Consider the following 21,347-nt stretch of genomic DNA (forward strand, 5'->3'; position numbering starts at 1 on the left):
CACAGAAAACAAACCCAACACCTGTGGCCTGAGAGCCTGGAAACTCCCAGAATGTTGTTTATGGAGTACACTGTCAGTTGGGACTCACAGGAGTTGCTGCGTCTCTTGTTTCTTTTCTAGCTACATGTGAGCATCAGACCTTTTGGTAGAGAGAGAGGAGAAGGTCATGTTATAGAACAGGATCATACATGTCAGGACAAATGCTAATTCACACATTGAATTCTGACTAATATTCTGAGCAAATGTGAAATATATGCATATGTTGGCTTCCATTGAACTCCGTTGGCTCTAATTAGTGGAGAAGTTTTTTTTCCCCCTTAAATAAAGATTTCTGTCTTGATCAGTGGTATTATTCACCAGAGACTTTTGGGTTTCTGCACTTGCCTCGCCCTTGCAAAGTGGAAGGAATGTGTTTTATTTTGCCATATCCCTACTTACCAGGGTTGTTCTTATTAAAACCCGGAAACTAAAAAGAAGGGCAGTGCATGTATTTGCCCGTTGTTTTCGCATTACTCTGGACTTGAGATGAAGTGCAGTCCCTAGCCTTCACGTGTGCACTGTGTGATAGAGTAAGTAAGTGAGGGAATGCTTGTGAATCCTTTTCCCTCATTGCTTGGCACATAGCATGTGTTCAGTGAACAGTAATTAATTTTTTTTGGAGCCAAATTCACATAGCACCTCTCTCTTTAAGGCAGATTTGTGATAGCCCTTTAGTTTGGTCTGATGGTTATTTTCTACCTTATCATAGAGCTTTAAGAAATGTTGACTTAAAATCAGTATTTTATTTTGCGTGCTTTGACGTATATTTGATGGATTAGTTTGAAAACAAAATGCTACGTTGATTTCCATTTCCTAAATTATTTTATGTTTCAGAAGATTGCCATAAATAAGGTGGGTATCATATTTGTAGGCTAAGTACTGACAAACTAGTTTCAGAAAACAATGAATATTTTCTACCCTATTTAAATATAAAATCAAAACCAAGAGATTTGTAAAAACATCTTCATATTGATTTTTATTATCAGAACTGAATGTTAAAAATCACAAAGGCTGCTTTTCCAGCCAGTACTGGATCAGAGGCTTCTTTGGGGGAACCATTAGTTTCACCTTGTAATAAATAACATTTGATATATTGAACATTCATTTGAATGGGTGCTCTTTAAAGAAAATGAAGCCAATGTAGTCCCTTGGCCTCTGTGAGTCTTAATCTCATCTCTGCTTTTTGTACACTATGATGGCAGCTTTTGTGGGGTTTTTTCCCCCTTAGATACAGTTTTCAGTAATGCTTTTTTAACTCCACCTAACTGGACACTGTAGAAGGCACTAATAAATTATACATCCCTATGCTCAAATAAAGACAGAGATTTCCCTGTCTCCCACCTGTCTACCCATTCTTAGATCAAGTATCAGAGCTGAGTTTGTGGCCATCTTCTAGAACCCCAGTAGTTTAGTCCATTTTTGTGTGAGATGGCAGTGGGGGTGCAGATCTGAAATAGCAGTGAATCTGACACAGTGATGAGTGGGTGTGCAGAGAAGTGTTAACATCGCAAGTCTGAGACTTCCATCCTTAGAAAGGCCTGCATGCAAGATTGGCCATTGGCTGTCATCTAGAAACTTGGATTTGGGAGCTGGGGAGTTTCCATAAATGATTATAGTGGCTCACTGTTCTAAATGACCTGTACTGAGTACTTGTTTTCCTTCTGGGAGTCTGGAATTTTGGTTTTGGTACATGATAGGCAAAGGGCATCCATGTAACCAACCCCCAGTACAAACCATGGGCTGAGTTGCTAATGAGCTTCCCTTGTAGACATCACACATCATTGGTTTTTTTAAAGGTGGCTAAAAAAGGTGAATGATGTGGTTCACTAATTATCAAAGTTAGTACATTTCTAAGACAAGCAAGTCATTTATTTTATATTCTATGGAACCATTACAGACACTCTGGAGGTAACAAATAACAGGTATGCAAAGTAAAATAAGTAAAAGCCTTTTATATTATGTACCTTAGACTGGCTGAAAGGCCTTCTTTCATATTTCTTTTTCAATACATTTTATATTTATTTATCAACACTCATTTTCTATGCTTTTTCCTCCTTGTTCTGTGTATTTTATTTTTGGTATACAACCGAAGCTCATAATAAAAATTAAGTTGATGAATTCAAAATGGAGCACTCTAGTCCCTACTTTCATCTACCTACGTATTCAGTTTCTCATTGCCATTTTAGTTTTATCAAATCTTCTCTAAAAGAGATTTGTCTACCATTCTTCTCTCTGCTCTGTCTGCTCATACTTACACACCTCAAACTCTGCCCAGTTTCTTGTTGTTTCAATTAAATTATTTTAAATCTTCTAATATTTAGTTTTAACATCAATACAAGTGGGAATTATTTCTGTTTGTCAAATTTTAGAGGTATATTCATATCCCATAGTTGCATTTTTGAGCTCTCATGCTAATACTTAGTTCCTTGCCCCTAAATTTCCTTTTTCTCTTAGCTTCCTTTCCTGGCAACCACTTTTTCTCTTCTGTCACTTATTTTACATTTTAGAAAATTTAAGTAGTTGCCCCATACCTATAAACAATTCTGTAATAAAATGAACTTAAAAGTATATTCCAACCAAGGCCTTAAAATATTGTATCTTGAGAAAAATGAATTTTACTTGCATCAGAAAATATTTATATATTTATTTCTTAAATAATATACAATTTTTGGATATCTCCATTTACAAATTTGACTGCCTAGTCAGACCTTGGACAACTTGTGCTCTAGACTCACGCTGGCTTTTTAGAACTCTAGAAAGCATCTGTCTGATGAACATGTTGGCTTTATGTAAATGACAAGTGGTCAGAATTTATGTTTAAACCCTTTAGCAAAGCAGAGTCATTAAAGTTCAGTTTGGAGGGAGGGGTTTTAGTCAGATGTGATCAGTGGTATACTTTAGGAAAAGCAATTTGGCATCATAATGTAGTCAAAATGTGAGTGGGGTGAAAGGTGTAAATGGGAAGAATGAGGAGTGATTAAAATAGGAAGTAAAGTGGGACCATTACTTAAGCTTGTGAGAATAGGTATAAAGAGAAAGGTATGTGACTGGACAATCGAGTTAAACACGGGATAAGTCAAAGGAAACAGCTTTTCGGGCCTGGATTTCAGCAACAATAGTGGGAAAAGAGAAAGCAGCAGAGGATACTGATGCAGGCTTGGGTTGGGGTGGGCAGGCAGGAATGCTTTCTGTGCAAGGCATTTCAATATACTTCTAGATTCGCACTGCTGGATTGAATCATCCTGGCTCCAGAAATTACTATCTTTATGACCTTAGGCAAGTTATTCAACTTTGATACACCTCAACTTCCCCATCTGTAAAGTGGGTTTGAGAGAAGTATCAAAATTGATTTGATATTACTCTATATTACTCTATATTATTTAAAGCAATCCTTTAGCCTGAAAATAGTATTACAGTAAAAAATAGACTTCCATGCCTTCATGTATTTCACATTTTACTTTGATTTTTTGTTTTGTTTTCAAAATTCAGATAACAGTTCTTTTTGAGCAACTAGGTAGTTATTTGTTTGACAGGCAGAATCCCTAAAGAAACCCTGAACTGAAGTTTTCCTCATAAAAGAGATGGAGCATATGCAAACAAAATTGAGAAATTATGGGGTTGTGGGAAGACCAGATGAGAATTCAGGAATTTATGAATAAAATTTGCAAATGATAAAATGAAGGAAGAAAGTGTGTACATACAAACATATTTATAACTGTAGTGGTTTATTATTTGTGTCTAATATTAAACTGACTAATTTAATTCTGTATATGCCTTCATAAGCATGTACAGAACTCCAGCCATGTGAGAGACATTGTTGCATTTGCTTTCTAGTTCTTTGTACACTGGGATTTAACTTTGATCCAGAAAATTTTTGACATAAATGTAATGTCATTGCCAAAAGCATTTTCCAAGAATAGATAATTTTCTGGCACTTGAAGAAAGAAAGAAAAAACAGTGAGAACTAAATTAAGTATAGTATATACATTTTCTCAAACCATGATTCTCAACTTTTTCTCACCTCCAGCACTATGGTGATGAACGAGTGGTCTTGGGCAATGACTTCACATTTCTGTTGGACACCTTCCTGTTGGTCAGGAGGGGAGTTCAGTTCAAGGGGAAAGGACTTCTGGCAGGGTTAGTGTGTGGTTGAAGAGAGCCCCAGTCACTGGAATCTGCTCAAACCCAGGGCATGGCAGTTTCCTGAATCAGGATTCATTATGCCAGGAAGAAAGGGTGGTATTGTGGGAACAGCACTCGACTGTCAGGGAAGCTGGGTGGCTCCTTCCAAGTCAGCCATACACAGGAGCTTCCCAATCTTGAGCAAAATACTTGTTAATTTTCTCCTCTGTAAAATAAAAAAGGTGGTGCTAGATGATCTGCAAGCTGTCTCCCAACTCCTACAGTCATAGTATTAATGAATTCATTCAGTATCAACTCATCTAGGCAGTGAGGATATACAGTACAATAATCCCGTAATAAGAAGACATACATGCCAGACAAAGATAAGCAAATGGCTGAAGGGGCAGGTCACTCCTGCTGGGCATAGGGACAAGGAAGGTAATTAGCAGGGTAGGGACCATTTCATAGAGAGGTTCATTTAAGTTGAGCCTTGAAGGGGCGAGAATGAATTTGTCAGAAAGGCAGAGGTGTTCAGAAGCAGGTAAGATTTTGTTGTTGTACTCTGAATCTTTTATGGCAAGCACCCTTTGTAGCTTTAGAGATTTGGGCAGGAGATGATGTTGGAAAAGTAGGTTGGGTTTATTTTGAGGGGACTTCAATCCCAGGTAAGGGAATTTACCATTTATTCTGTGCACACTAGGGAGCCACTGAAGGTTTGTTAGGAAGGGGAGTGAAATATCCCCAGTCTTGGTTTTTGTAAATTTGATGTAAGTATGTAAAGAGTAAATTAAAATGAGTAGAGAGATCTTGCTATTTGTTTTCTTAATGGCTATCTTCATCTGTTTACTGATACCCAGATACCATTTGGCATTTATATTGGTACTTCTGGGATTGTCTGTCTTTCTGTAATCAGCACTGACTTCAGAAACTCAAGAAAATATTGTTTGTGCTTTTATTTTTAGAGGTGACACCAAGAGTTTATCTTTCCTAAATTCCCCTTTTCCCAACTAAGAAGAGTGGCTATATCATTAGCAAGGTTAAGAATAAAAGGCAATGAAGTCCAATATTAGAAGAAAAAGAAAGGCAATGATTTATAAATTCACTTTCCTCAGTTTCATATGCATTAATAGCCTAAGTAGTTCTGAAAAAGCAGGAAAAATTTTAATACCTTAATGGTTATCACAGTGATGTCAGTCTTAACTGGGATCTCTGAACTGTGGCCTAACACACAGAAAAGAACATGCATGGTGCTTTTATTTTTGCCTGCAGCACTTTCTCGGTTGAAGCTGCGTTGACTGAATGCAGGACAGACACTGAAATCAGTCTTTGGGGATTGGAGGGAGCCCTAGGGGTTGTGCTTAGCATCCATGAGGCCCCTGGGCTAGGCCTGTCAAGTCTGGCTTTCATGTTTTCCTTTCTTTTCACTGCAGCTTTTTCTTCCAGCCTGTTCAGCGACTGCATCAAGAGGTACTGTACGTGCGTGCATGCATGCTTCTAACCAAATAGCTTTATCATCAGTGCTGTTAGCCCTCCCTCACAAACTCGTGGCTGTCATAAGGTGATTTGATGTACGCTTTCTACATGCCCAACTAATTGAGAGTTGAAAGCCATCCTGCAGACTGGTATGGCCCCGTTACTTATGCTTGTGAGTTACCAGCCACTTTGGTGTCATTTAAGTGGAGGCATTTTGAATATTTCACATTTCAAAATGTTTTTAAGATACTGATTATATGGCAGTCATCTTAGGAAGCCAGTTGTTTCTGCTTGTTCTCATGCAAATATTTATTTACCTGATAGTCTGCAGACTCATACATTTTAGGTTAAAAACAAATTCTTTCAAATTTTTTGCAGTTAACCTAATCTCTCTTTCTCTTTTTAAATTTAAAGACGCTCATATTGTCCTGCTTTCCCTGTAGATTGTATCAGAACAGATGTAGTCATCCTAATGCCACTGTGGACTAAACAGATTTCAACGTTCATTGATCATTGTTACACAATTTCAAACTCAACTTTGGGAAACAGTGTTTCTGAACCTATTTAATGATGTTTAAAAATACATCAATGGAATTGTCTTAACCTGTGGCCTTTATTACTGTTATCTCTTCCCAGTTAAGTAGATTCTGTGTTTTATGTTTGGACTGGTTATAAATAACAAAACGAAAAAAACAGTGATCCCAGCTCTAGAGCATGGCGTATGCATAACTGATTGAATTTGATTTAGACTTGATAAATCTTGGAAAATACATCAAAGATGCCATATTAGCCATTAAAATAAAAATAAATGCATTCAGGAGGTTGGGATAGCATTACTATTTCAGTTTTTATCCTTAATTTTTTTCCTTTTTCCTCCATTGCTCTTTACCTCCCACTCACCCCCAGTGCCATTGTTGTGACTCCAAATCCTAAGCTATTAGCCTTGAAATGTAATATAAACATTAAATATGTTTTTACTAATTGTGATCTGCTAAAATCACAATTCAAGCTCTGTACTGAAGCATTTTTTTCAAATTTCAGAAGCAGTATTTAAGTGATGACATGCAGTAATTTGTTCATTCTTCTGTCAGTGTAATTTACAAGGCAATGGCAGATAAACATAGCAATACAAGATTCATTTACGGTGACACAATGGCAGATACACAGAGCAGAACCCTGCCTATGAGATAAAGTGGACTGAGTGACTTATGCAGTAATTAGGGGATAATTGTCATTAACCTCACAAACAGTAGTTTACCCATATTGTTTAAAAGGCTCCAGGATGCATAATGACAAGGTAATCTGTCAAAGCGCTAGGGGGAAATATTAATAAGATTTGTGCAAGCCTGGATAGAAAATATGCAGAAAGCGGCCACATTAAGCTAATTGGTGGATGAATATACACTTGTAAAAGTGCTTCTAATGGCACGTTTGCTGCTCTCCAAATGACTACCGTTAATGTGGAGAAGTGGGCTGCTTAGAAAGTCAGGACTGCTGGGACAAGAGGGTATTAGGCATGTAGACATGGTTATTACCTTGTGCTCTATAATGCACGCTTCCTCCTCCTATCCTTCTTTATTTTGAATTTCTGAGTTTTTTGTTATAGTCACATATATTATTAACTCTTATTTTTTTGTTTTTATCTATTTTTGTCCAGTCAGCCACCAACCCCAGATCATCTCTACTTTGTGGACACATAAAACATATAATATCTATGTCAATAGCTGCTTATAAATATACAGAAACACAAACTGTTAATGCATACTTGGATTTATAATCATACATGTGTGTGTGCATGCTCCTTTGCTACGAACGCATTTAATCTGAGCAATCAAAGGAAAGTATATCCATCAACAGCCTTGCGTATGTGTTACAAGTAATAATGTGTTGTTCCCTGATGAATGCTAAAGCAGGAAATTAATCTTTGTGTTGTACGGCTATTCTTATACCCAGAGAAGAACAAAGTTAAATTTCCCAATACATCTTTCTGTTCAATCACATACTCAGTCCTCTGTGTGTTTTATGGAATACTCAATCCTTGCTGCTTTATGGAATACTGCTTAGCAAGTGTTTAGTCCCTTTCTACCCCTGCCTCCCTCACTTCCTAATGAATATGTTAAAGTTCCTAAGGGTTGTTCAATCAGCTTCACTTGTGGAGTAATTGAAAGTATAATGTGTAGAACAGAATCTTCCATTCAAGCTTTGGAAGCCCTGATAACACACCAGGATTAAGAATCTCAGTTGCATGGATAATACTTCAAAAATTGGAGGTTGGGACCCTGAATTTGTTCCTAGGTTTTAGCCCTTACCTGATGTGTAAAATTACGTTCATTAGGGAAAAAAATTTGCACTCATTTTAGCTGTTTATCAGACTTTATAGGAAAGCACATCATTATGTTTAGAAATGTAAAGGCCCAGCAGAGACCCCCAGATACACAGAAGCATTCTTCAAACTCAGTGGCAGAAATTTGGTTATGGACGGAGAGGTAAACTAGAAAATGTAGACCCCAAAGCAAACATGTCAAAAAGGGCTCTGGTGAGTTTTGTTTATTGCAAAGCCAGCAGATTTATAAGTGTCCCAGGATTTGGGCTTATCTTTATGTCTGAGGGTAGAAGAAAACAAGACCACTTGCAGGGACCATCCTTCTCTTTCCTCTTGTTCCTAGTGTTTTCTCTGAGGATTTCAAACTGTTCCTTTGTTGTTCTGGCCCACAAAATGAATTACTCTCTGCCATCTCAGCCGAGACCATCTCTAAGTGACTAACTTGTGTCTGTTTAAAGGGTTTAATTGAAGAGAGGGCCTTATATTACAAACACTGCTATTGGGGGGGCCTGGGGGGATGACTGCAAAGTCTGCTGGAACACTACAGATGTTTACTCATATAGCTTTATGGAGCTATAACATTTATTTTGGAATCGTTGAGCCTCATGTTACAGAATATTCACAAACTCTACTGGTGTCATTCCAGGGGGTTCCAAGGACGCTTGGGGGACTTTCTTGAACAGTTTCCCTAGTTTGCAAGCAATGTTTTTACTTGAACTGATTGTTGAATTGACCAGGAATAAAAATTAATCCAGAAGAATTAGGATCTCTAATCCTGTCACTGATAGGAAGCCCCAGGCAGAAATGTCAAGGGGAAGCTTCCAGAATACAGGGTAATACAGCCACTCTTGAGGAAGGGCATACTTTCCGTCAAAACACATGTATTATGAAAAAGTTGGTTATGCAAGTTGATTAAAAGGAAAAATATTAGTCTGGGGTTTAAAACATTTTAATTAAAATTATTTGTGTGTCCAGATGCTAGTCTTAGATAGTCAAGTGGAATTTTAAAGTCAAATCATGGAATTTTGGTTTAGTAAGGCTAAAAAGGTTAGCGAGGCTCTCAGCTTTACCCAGGAGAAAGCCAAAGCATGTTGTTGGTGATTTGGTATTCACAACACTGATTGTCCGTTAACAAAACCAAGACTAGAATGTAGGTATCGTTGAGTTATGTTCTTTATTTCCTCTAAGGTGAATATGTGTAAGTTATGTCAAGCATCATCAAAATTTGTAACATTAATATGAAACTTCTGTGTTAGCCTATAGCTATAGAGTTGAATACTTCATGCTTAAGTTAAGGACTCTGGGTAATTTCATGTTAAAGGTTTGTATACTAGGAATATCAGTTGGATTTAAAATTTTCTATTTTGAAACTTAAATGATTTTTAAGATATTATTATTAAATATTGAAATGCACTATATATTTAAAAGTTTCTCAGGTTCGATGTAGGATGGACCTGGCCATTTGAAAAATACTTTTGAATTTTTGAAATGCAATTCTAGACATGGCAGAAAGTAATTTACTCCTCAGGATTTCTTTTTATATGACAAAGAAAGGCACCTGCTTTATTTATTTGCAAACAAATGCCCATAGAGGAAATGCATATAGCTGGTTTTCAGCTAGACAAGCTAAAAATCCTGGGTACAGAGAAGAAATCCTGACAAGCCTTTAATAGAGCTTAGCTGGAGCTTCTGTGATTAAATATGTTGTAACCCCTGAGTGATCTATCATAATCAGTTTTTAAAGTAAAAATGCTGTACAGACTCTTATTGAGGAAAAAAGTGATAGTCGTCTGATTTATATATTCTTATCTGGTCCATAACCAAGAAAATTGTATAAGAAAGTGAATTTTTTATCGAAAGTCAAACAACATCTTTTAAGAATCATAAGAACAATTTAAAATCTGTGCCCTGGCATTTTGATTAGACAGGTGATTATGTTGGGAGGGTATATTGTTCACTTTATCCATTTTTTCTTTTAAAAGATAACTTTTCACTGTAAAAATACTTTTAAATATGGAATAAAAAAAACAACAGAAACTTATATATTTAAAAATAAATCAAAGCAGATACCTAAAAGTCACATAAAATTATCCTGTTGCTTGTTTCCACTGCCACCCACATCAGTCAAGTGCCATGTTGTTCAAACTTAGAGTTTCACCCAAAGAGAGGCATTCCTTAATTTTGTACTTTTTTGCAAGTAATTGAATATGTTTTACCTCATTACACCACCGTTCTCCATGGTGGAATATTTTGAATGTTATAATAAGATGGATTATAGGGTAATGAGATGAGTCAAGAATGGTAGTCAGTGTCCATGTGCATGTTTGTGTATGTGCACATACTGTGATAAATAACTCTTTTAAAATCGATCCTTATGTGCAAACAATATTTATATAGAGAGAAAAGACTTCTGTATTAGCATGTTAGCTAACAAGGATTAATAAGGTTTTTATCTTGACAGAAAATTCATTCATGCAAAGCTTTCCAAGAGCTCCACTATTCTAACCAATAGCAAATATCCCTGTAGTATTCATTTCTTCTTGTGTGGAAAAAGAAGGAGTTGGAAAGATAATTGAAACAAAGTCCTTTATAATCGGGACATGTTGAATTTAGCAACAGCCTCTGTAATCACAGAAAACCAATACATACCTCACTTAGATGGTTGCATACTTATTTCATCATGCCAGTCTAGGGCTGTTGACAAGGACAGCATATGTCTTTTCTGAAAGGGCTGTTCATGCGGATAAATGTTAATAAATAAAGTCCAGTCTTGGTTTTTATGTGGAAGTTTCTCTTCTGTCTGTGCCACACCCTGATGATTCTTTCTCATGGGACTCTTTTGTCCTAGAGTGAAGAAGCAAGCAAGGGTGTGACTGGTCAACATAGCATTTTGAAAGTGAAGTGATGCTCTTAAGAAATTCTGCAAAATACAGATTTCCAAATCATAGAAATTGAGTAGGGTTTTCATTACCCAGAGCAAATGTTGACTTTTTTTTATCAAGTATAATTCAAACCATTTGGTGCACCCATGATATAAATGAGTGTATTTCATTCGGCCTTCAGATATTACAGTTCTTTCAGCTGTCCTTCCAGAAACATTAGCTTGGCATAGTGGGAAAAGCACAACCATGTACAAGAGCTCTGTGTGAATAAGAATGGCATAATTTTGTTTACTTATACAACCAAACTGCTGTGATGTATACTGTATATGCAAGTGGTACATCATTCTTGTTCAGTGCCCTGCAAGAAATCTGTGTTTAAATGTAAATTTCTTAAACAAATAATTGTGCCAAGTTGTTTTCCCACATAATTTCAAGTGTTTCTCAGAAATTATCATAACATTGCTTTAAAATTTCCCTAAATACTTCCCAGAATCTATTATTTTCAATAAGAACTTTTTGTTTCACCATTTTTCTTCATCTCCCTCTCTTGCCTGCACACACACACACACACAGACTTTGACCCACACACACTCAGTGTTGCCAAGTCATATAAATTTGAGATAAACATAATCTAACAAAAAAGCAAAGAAAAATAGGCTCTGATGTAAGTGGAGAGCACCCAGACCAGTTAAAATTATTGGCTAAGGGAAGAGTTTTAAAAGTGAATTGACTTCAGAAAAACACTTTAAAACTGAAGTATCTGCTTATTATATATGGACCCATCTGAGTTTTAAAATAGGTAACTAGTGGGAGAATGGGAGAGAAGAGGACTGAAAGTTTTATGGCTTCTATAATTTTTTTCTTTAAAATTTTGTGTAGTGTTCAAAGGCTTCTCTTCCACCCAGTATTTCCCTCAAATTCCCGCTACTTTCAGCTCTCTGAGCCAACCCACAAGTCTTACCCCTGAGCCCTCCACTTGCCAACCCCTCCAATTAGGCTGATGGAATGCCCCTATTCATATAATCAGAACAATGGTCTGAGCCCATCACTTGCTCCTGAGGGGACCCAGCAGTTAGATAACATGTTTCCAATTTGGGTATCACATCCTGGGACATGTCCACTTAACCAAAAGGCCAAAACAAACGCAGGTGGAGGCATTTTAGGCGAATTAACTGACTGCTCTTCATCAGCTTCTTCCAAAGTGTTTCCAAAGGTATGTACATATAGTATGTGCCTGCTATGGATCAATATTATCTCTGTAGGGAAGCAATCTCCAAATTTTATTACAGCACATCCTTTAGCTTGCATTCTAATAAATAAAACTGTTTCTAAATTAGTAACATATAACTGTAAGTCCACATATAAAATATTAGCTCAAAAATTATCTTTTTAGATAGAAGAAAATAGAAATTGTCGTGTTTACTTCTCATATCACAATGGGTTGTTGGGCATACTACTAATAGGAGAGAATGGGGAACGTGTCTGCCTGTAATTGTGGTCACAGCCAAAGGCAGGAAGCAAGAAGTTGGCCTACAAATAGGGCAAGTTGTGAATGTTGGGTTATGAGTGTGAGATTTCATGCAGTTTGCATGATTCAGTGTTCTGAGTCATTTCATTGAGGTACACTTTACATACAATAAAATCTACCAATTTTAAGTGTACAATATATAGTAGTAAAAACATAAATGCAATCATTGTGTAGACTATTTCCATACCCCCAAAATTTCCTAAGTTCCTTTCCCTTACCCTTATCCCTGGCAACCACCTATCTCCTTTCTGTTAACGTTTCCAGAATTTTGTATGATTGGAATGATTGAATCTATTGGGTCTGTCTTCTTTCATCATTAGCATCATGCTTTTGAGAGTCATCCATGTGCTGTGTGTCAAAAGTTTATTCCTTTTTATTGCCCAGTATTATTCCATTGTGTACATCTCAAACTCTTTGTTTACCCTTAAGACTTAAACTTCTAACAAACCTGATATTCAAGGTTTTACATAGCACTTTTATCAATTTTTAATTTGGCAATCCCTATTACATTTTACCTGATCGGGTACCGAACTGATAGGCTTGAATTTGGTCATTTCTTTACCTTCTACTGAACCCCATCCCTCTTTCCTTGATACTTGAATTCATCCTAGTGAATGAATGGAAAAAGAACAGAACATTACAACAGAAAACTGGTTATGAAAATAAATTGCCAACATGGTTATGATGGAATAATTTCCTAAACTAGCACACTGTACAGTGACATGAAACCATAAAGAATGTCTCATAAACCTCTGCTTTGGTTCTAAGTGGTTAGCAATCCTTATAGCTCAATGTCATTTAATTAAAAGATTTAAAATTAGCGTTGGCTTGGGTGACTCAGGTGGTTGGAGCATTGTCCCATACACCAAAAGTTCATGGATTTGATTTCCAGTCAGGGCACATACCTAGCTTGTGGGTTCAATCCCCAGTTGGCACATTCAGGAGTCAACAGATCACTGTTTCTGTCTTACATCAGTGTTTCTCTCTCTCTCTCTTAAAAATAATCAATAAACATATCTTCAGGTAAGGATTTAAGAAAAGATTTCTAATTATATCAAAGGGAAAATATATTTTTTTGTTTTTAGCTAGTCATGTTAGGATTTTCCTTTAAATTATGTCTTCAGTTTGACTGACAAGTTTATGTAATAGAACAGAAAATTAAATTTTCTGCACCTGTCCTTGAGAATTAAATTATTCACTTATTTCTTAATAATTTGACTACTGATAGAGGAAATGGGTAAGAGATCTCTGGTGTGCTCATTGTTTCTCCCTCATTTCCATGCATGGACAGAAAGGTGTTTTTTTCCTCTGTGCCGTGACAGGTAGTTGCCTGCCATTAACACAGAAGGAGTCCTTCTTGGACTGAGGATTCTCTGGGCTTGAGGTCTCCTAACAATCTAATTATCCTAAAGCTTCTTATCTGGTCTTTTTTCTATCTCTTGACATAACTGTACTATCCTTCTCTCCCAAATAAAAAGAAAATCAACTTTACTTTACTTTGATTTTAAAACTACAAGTCATATAAGATGCTTTGATGTGAAGAAAGACCTCAAATAAAACCATTCAAACCATGACAGTTGATCCTACTACAAAAAAGATTTTTAAAAATCACTCTGCAGAGCTATGTAGAACTGGGTGCCAGATTTATATCAAGTGATAATCACTAGTTATGATGAAATAATAAAAGGAAGTCTTTTCATGTAAAATGCTTAGATGTAAATATTTCAAGTGTTTTGTACTTTTTCTGAACCCAGTAAAACTGGTTTATAAGTCTGGATTATTTGTTGTTACTCATCTTTTAATTAATAGTGTAGCCAGTTATTTTCACAGGAAATCAATACTTATAATAATACCTTGCATTTCACTTAACAGGGTAAATCTTATTCCCTGTGTGAAGGGTTAAAGGTCACTGAACTCTGTTTACAAATGGGAAAACCCAAAAGAACTGACACACCAACTACAAAATTGAATGAGAAAGACAAGCGTCCAGTTATACACTTATGTAATTTATTATTCATGCACAATACCAATGTCCTTGTAAGGGTTGGTCAGCAGTCAGGATATTTACACTGGCTTAACAGACTGAAATTTTGTTAAATTAATGTTTATTTGATGATAATACCTAATTCTTTTTTATAGCTCTTACTCAGTCTGGTAAAGTTTCTTTGACATGGCAAGGGGGCCTAGATTTTACATCTGTACCTCTCAAACTGCCTTTGAGGAAGGATCAGTTTTCCCACTAATCAATCTTGAGCCAATACTTAAGTAAAAAAGAAATATTTTTTTTAAAAATATCACGCCTTCAGTTGTTGCAACAGTATCAAATTGTCCTAAAGGATTCCAAATGGTCACTTTCAATTACTTGAAGCCTGGTTTTTTTTAAGGCCTCAGACTGGTGCTGGTCCTTTGTGAACAGCATACAGACCACTCATGGAAATTCTTGCCTTAACAGAGGGGTCTTAAGCCACTGTTTACGCATCATTGCACCGGACAATGCTTGCTTCTGTCACACATGGAAAGAACCTGGCCTTACCTTTTTTCCCTATGATGATTTCTAACTTCCTTCAACCAGTTTATTGAAGGACATGCTAAAACTGATAGCCACTCTTAGCATGGATCTTGCAGACTCATTGTGTTGCTACGAAAGTCAACTTTGTTTCTTGCTGCAGTTTCACCACTTATGAACTTGATGTTATTAGATAATCTTGATCGAATGTGAATGATGGCTTCTTTGGAAAAAACCTCAGTGGCATATCATACAGTCTGGGTTCAGGGGTTGCAACTCCAGTTTGAATGTGTCATGTAGATATTTGTCCTGTTCCCAGGCACATTTGTTTACAATGATGTTACGCAGACCTTCAATGTTACTATAAATTGCTGCTTCTCTTACCGCTATACATAGATGAAGCTTCTCTTTTATGACTCAGGCTACTAACAAAATCCTAAGACTTGCTTACCTGGACCTCTTACCCCAGAAGTAAGTGGCTTAACACAGGTAACAGTCTCCACTTTAGCAGACAGCTACTCTGGACTGAAAGAGTCTGAAAGGTAGTGGTTCTAGAAATAGCAGCAGGCATTGCGGCAGGCCAGGAGAAAAGAGAAACCATATGGGACTGCTGTGTACTGTTGGGTGAGGGAAGAAAGGAGGGTGATGGAGAGGAGATGCCTCAGGTGGGTTTGATCAGTTGCTATGGTTTCTCAGGCCTTTTTAATACCAGAGGCTGGCAGCTGTGTAAGTACATTATTGACATGCAGATTTAGATGCAGGCTCCCTGGGAAGAACCTGAGGAAGAAATGACTGTATGCTGCTTAGGTTGGGTTAAGCCTGAGAAACAGTCCACAGTGAAAGGCTCTATAAAAAAACAATCAAGAGAGTGGATTTGATGGTAAAGAAAAATGATGTAGAAGAGGACATTATGTACTTTGGAGGACCAGCCTTGTTCAGGAGAAATTCTACGTCTCATCACCAGCTCAGCGTGCTCACCTGGGAAACGGCATCACAGAATGACAGTCATTGTGTTCAGTGAACTTGGAGTCAGAATTTCTGGGTGCAAGCCCTGGACTCCAAGTTAGCATCTTGGCAACCTTAACAAGCCATCTCACCCTTTTTCACCTCTGTTTTCTCATCTGTTAAACATGCACTGAGCTCTGGAAGCTATTATGAGGTTCAAATCAGATAATCTATACAAAAACCACAATTTAACATTTCTGTGTCTACAACACCAATACCTTCCCTTGCTTACCCTATCTCCCCCCCAAAAAAAACCAATATAAAGTAGACTAATTGCTATGAATGACACTTATTTTTAATGGCTAATGCAGGACTCCGGGATCATCCAGAGTCACCATTTACCCACATCGTTATATTGACAATTCTGAGGAGATAGCTGCATGAGAGCATTTGGTCTGAAGGCTAGTTTTATCTACAAGATAACAGAGGGACATCTGTGTGTGACAATTTATGTAAGAATGGACACCCTCATACACACACCCAAGCATATACTTTGTGTAAAATGATGGAATGCTAGGAGTCAGCCTTATAAGGAACAGCACATAATTATCAGAGCTTCTTTTTCTTTTTAAAGTAACTTAAATAAATGGCAAGTTTCTCCTTATAATCAAACTAGTTGTCATGGTTCATACCGTATGACTGTGGTCCAGAGAGAATTTTATATCACAAGGCAGAGTAGACTTGTCTATGAGAGAGAATTTTCCATTGCAAAAGTAGTACCATTCTCTTTATCCTGCTTTTCCTCATGTAACATCTAACATAAGCATAGTACCATTGTTGAAACCAAGATATTAAGATTGATACCATACCATATTAATAGTCTCTAGCAATCTAGAGACTATTCACATTTGCCAGTTTTCCCACTAATGTCCTTTTTCTGATCTAGGATTTCTAGGATTTCACATTATGTTTATATATCCTATTTTCTTAGTTTCCTCTAATCTCTAACTATTCTTTGTTTAAAAAAAATTTTTTTCCCAACTTTACGCTTGGAAGAGTACTAGCCACTATTTCGTAGAATGCTCTTTAATTTTGGTTTGTCTACTGTTTTCTCATGATTAGATTGAGGTTATAAATTTTTGACAAGAAAACCACAAAAGGAATGAGGTGCCCTTCTTAGTGAATGTGTCACTAGGTATCACTGGTGAGGTTAACTTTGATCACTTGGTTAAGGTGGTCTGCTAAGTTTCTTCATTATAAACTAATGGTTTTTCTCTTTGCAATTAATAAGTGTGTCTTTTTGTTGTTGTTGCTTTCTTAAATCAGTGGTTAAGGTTGGAGCGGTGTCACTCACAGAAGGTTGCAGAGTCCTGTCCTGGTGGAAAGAAGCTGTGTCCTGGAAAGTGATGGAGTCATTATTTAAGTGTTTGAATAGATTGGTCTCAATCCATGCTGAAATGGATTGCCTGACATTATGTTGCAGAATTTTTAAGTTCTACCTCCAGGCAAATCTCATAGTTACTAGCAAAAATGAAAGTGTGAAATGCTTTTTAATGTATATTTAACAATACATATTGTCGTGATTACTGATGTGTATTCTCTGTGGACTCCCTTGCTATCAGGCGGGGACGTTAAGAGACAACATTTTCACACATTTATTCTATCTAAATCCATCACATGTTTACTTTCTAAACATCTGTAATTGTCACTTATAACAAGATCATAAAAGTCAAATGTTTTAATTCTAACTCAAACTTTGAATCATAGGATTATAATCAATTTTCTAGAAAAGTACAATTACTGTTTATTCCTATTCAACCTTATGAAATTGCCCAGTATTAAATGTCACTAGAATATAGCCATTAAAAAAAGAAAACTATATATGGCTTAGTAATGGGGTATAGGAGGTAATATTACTTTATTCATCTTTTTGATTTAGAAAGTCACATAATAATACCTTTTGAAAGGAGTTTTCATCGTTGACCCCAGTGTTATGTCTGCTTGTGTTGAAGAAATAAAATTTGCAAAATACACTTAATTCTTTCCTACAGTGTCATTATTTAATAAGGATTAAGGTAACTTTTTTTGCATTTTTACTGGGTTTCACAGCAAGAGTTCACGTCTTGTACTAATATATGCTAAATAGTTGCATAGTATATAGACCATTGTTGTTAAAATAGCAGTAGTGAAGGCATTTTAGATCACAGAGCCCCAGTGGTCTACATTTTGTTTGTTTTGACATTATTAAACTCAATCTGTTTCTCTAACTGTGACTCTAATTACTACATTTGCATGGCAGAAAAGTTTGCTTTGTGGGTTGACTTTTATTAACAGTGTTTGCATGTTGTTTCCTGCTCTCGCTCTCGATATTTCATGAGCAGACAGAGCACCTTCAGTTACATTGAATAATTATGCACAATCAATAAGTTTTTGTGTTTGTCTTTGTTTTTCTTTGATGTGGCCTCTAGGATGCTGCCGGCAAGGTGCTGGACCGCTGGGCCATCATGTCTCGAGAAGAGGAAATCATCACCCTTCAGCAGTTTCTGCGGTTTGGAGAAACCAAATCCATTGTAGAGCTGATGGCAATTCAGGAGAAGGAAGGGCAGGCCGTGGCTGTACCATCTTCAAAGACAGATTCAGACATAAGGACTTTCATTGAGAGCAATAATCGCACCAGGAGTCCCAGCCTCCTTGCTCACCTAGAGAACAGCAACCCTTCCAGCATTCATCACTTCGAAAACATCCCCAACAGCCTTGCATTTCTGCTTCCATTCCAGTACATAAACCCAGTCTCAGCTCCGCTGCTAGGGTTGCCACCAAATGGGCTACTGTTAGAGCAGCCAGGACTGAGGCTGCGGGAACCAAGCCTGTCAACCCAGAATGAATATAATGAGAGCAGCGAATCTGAAGTATCTCCTACACCTTATAAGAATGATCAGACTCCCAGTAGAAACGCCTTGACCAGCATTACTAACGTGGAGCCCAAAACTGAGCCACCCTGCGTATCCCCCATTCAGAATTCTGCCCCAGTCAGTGATCTGACCAAAACTGAACACCCAAAAAGTTCATTCCGGATTCATCGGATGAGAAGAATGGGGTCAGCCTCTAGGAAAGGAAGAGTGTTCTGTAATGCATGTGGGAAGACATTCTATGATAAAGGTACTCTCAAAATTCATTATAATGCTGTTCACCTGAAGATCAAACATCGATGCACCATCGAAGGTTGCAACATGGTCTTTAGCTCCCTCCGAAGCCGTAATCGCCACAGCGCAAACCCCAACCCCCGCCTTCACATGCCTATGCTGAGGAATAACCGAGACAAAGATTTAATTCGGGCCACGTCAGGAGCTGCCACCCCCGTCATAGCAAGTACAAAATCAAATCTCACACTCACCAGCCCTGGCCGTCCCCCAATGGGTTTTACCACTCCCCCACTAGATCCTGTTTTACAGAGTCCTCTGCCTAGCCAGCTGGTATTTTCTGGGCTAAAGACTGTCCAACCAGTTCCTCCATTTTACAGAAGTTTACTCACTCCAGGAGAAATGGTGAGCCCTCCCACCTCCATTCCAACCAGTCCCATCATTCCATCCAGTGGTACCATAGAGCAGCACCCACCACCACCCTCTGAGCCAGCAGCACCAGTAGTGATGATGGCCACTCATGAGCCCAGTGTTGACCTGGCCCCCAAGAAGAAGCCCAGGAAGTCCAGCATGCCTGTGAAGATTGAAAAAGAAATTATTGATACTGCTGATGAGTTTGACGATGAAGATGATGACCCAAATGATGCTGGAGCTGTGGTAAATGACGTGAGCCACGACAATCATTGCCACTCCCAAGAGGAGATGAGTCCAGGCATGTCAGTGAAGGACTTTTCTAAGCATAGCAGGTCCCGGTGTATTTCAAGGACTGAAATAAGAAGGGCTGACAGCATGACTTCTGAGGATCAAGAACCTGAGCGGGATTATGAGAACGAGTCTGAGTCTTCAGAGCCCAAACTAGGTGAGGAGTCCATGGAGGGGGATGAGCACATTCACAGTGAAGTGAGTGAGAAAGTCCTGATGAACAGTGAGAGGCCTGACGAGAACCACAGTGAGCCCTCTCACCAGGACATCATCAAGGTGAAGGAAGAATTCACAGATCCCACTTACGACATGTTTTACATGAGCCAGTATGGACTGTACAATGGTGGGGGAGCCAGCATGGCTGCCCTGCACGAAAGTTTTACATCGTCTCTGAATTACGGCAGCCCTCAAAAGTTCTCCCCAGAAGGTGACCTGTGTTCTAGCCCTGACCCCAAAATCTGTTATGTGTGCAAGAAGAGTTTCAAAAGCTCCTACAGTGTGAAGCTTCACTATAGGAACGTTCACTTAAAAGAGATGCATGTCTGCACAGTGGCTGGCTGCAACGCTGCCTTCCCCTCTCGCCGAAGCCGAGACAGGTCAGTAAATCTCCATTGGCTGCTACTGCTGGGGGTGGAGGGTGCCAGTCATGTTGGACTTAACATTAAGAAATCTAGCTTAGATGTGTTTGATGCACTGTAAAGATTGTCCACAGTGACCACAGATAACCAAGCTGCCATGCTCATGAAAGATTGTTGCAGTTGGTGCTTGTCATGATTAAGCATGCAGAATCATGTGCCATCTTACCCAGTAATGCACGCCATTTTTCTCTGTGCTCTGTGTATGTGTGTGTATGTTTTTCCATGCATCTAGATGTGTGAATCAGTTGACTGTGTACACAGTTCCCTGCTTCCCCATGAACTTTCACTTAGAAGCCACAGCTTCTGTTATAAACATTTCTGCTTTGCCTTGTGGCTTTTTAATTAAATCAATATATTATCTTCATACACACATATTTATCCAATATAGAAACAGAAACTTACGGATGGAAAGAACCGTAGGTCCAGGACATCGAGACAGCCTGCATCTCCGTAGGTATAACCAGAAATGTTATCATTCTTACCTGAGTATTTAGTGTATCCTTGAATTCTGTGAATCATGAAAATATCAGAAGAAAATGGGACCAAAGTAATTGTTAATATGGGTAAATGATGTGGTGTAGATTTCTTTATTTTAGCTTGACAATGTCTTTAGCAAATCTCAGCACAATATACTCTATCGTGGGAATTATGCACAGAAGGGGAGGCATGCATATATTTTTAGGAGCTCTTAGAATATATAATGTCCAGCTTTCAGATGACATCACACCTTAGCTATGTAGCTGCAGCTCTGAAACAGTTGGGCTTAAACAGAAGCAGCTGGTCCTGAACCAACAATGTTCTTTTTTAGTCCTAAAGAAAATGTCATATAAATGGAATGTGTCAAGGTGGTCAGGGGTGGGGTACCACAGTTACCCAGCCCTGAGGGAGATACACTTATGAGCATATCATTTGCATAACGCACCAGCCCAGCTAGAGACACACCAGCTCATTTTCCTATTATATTAGATATGTTTTTTGTTTTACATTGTCTTTTAAAAATATTTTTAGAGAAAAATTTATTGCATGCTAAAAATCAGTATATGTAGAAG

The 21,347-nt window shown here is 37.8% G+C and overlaps 1 protein-coding gene across 7 annotated transcripts in view; it reads left to right on the forward strand.

Moving 5' to 3' along the window:
- The window catches only part of BNC2 (basonuclin 2), a 421,558-nt gene that overhangs the window by 380,390 nt on the left and 19,821 nt on the right, over window positions 1-21,347 (forward strand). For 5 of the 7 annotated variants that reach the window (XM_045840775.1, XM_045840769.1, XM_045840771.1 and 2 more), the window contains 2 exons: window positions 18,287-20,256; window positions 20,687-20,752. In XM_045840775.1, coding sequence (XP_045696731.1) covers window positions 18,287-20,256; window positions 20,687-20,752 — 2,036 coding nt within the window. The remainder of the gene's footprint in view (window positions 1-18,286; window positions 20,257-20,686; window positions 20,753-21,347) is intronic. The other 2 variants (XM_045840770.1, XM_045840772.1) reach the window with 1 other exon arrangement.

This window comes from Phyllostomus hastatus, unplaced genomic scaffold (assembly GCF_019186645.2).
Source record: "Phyllostomus hastatus isolate PE091 unplaced genomic scaffold, TTU_PhHast_1.1 phas_contig_34, whole genome shotgun sequence".
Lineage (NCBI taxonomy): Eukaryota > Metazoa > Chordata > Mammalia > Chiroptera > Phyllostomidae > Phyllostomus > Phyllostomus hastatus.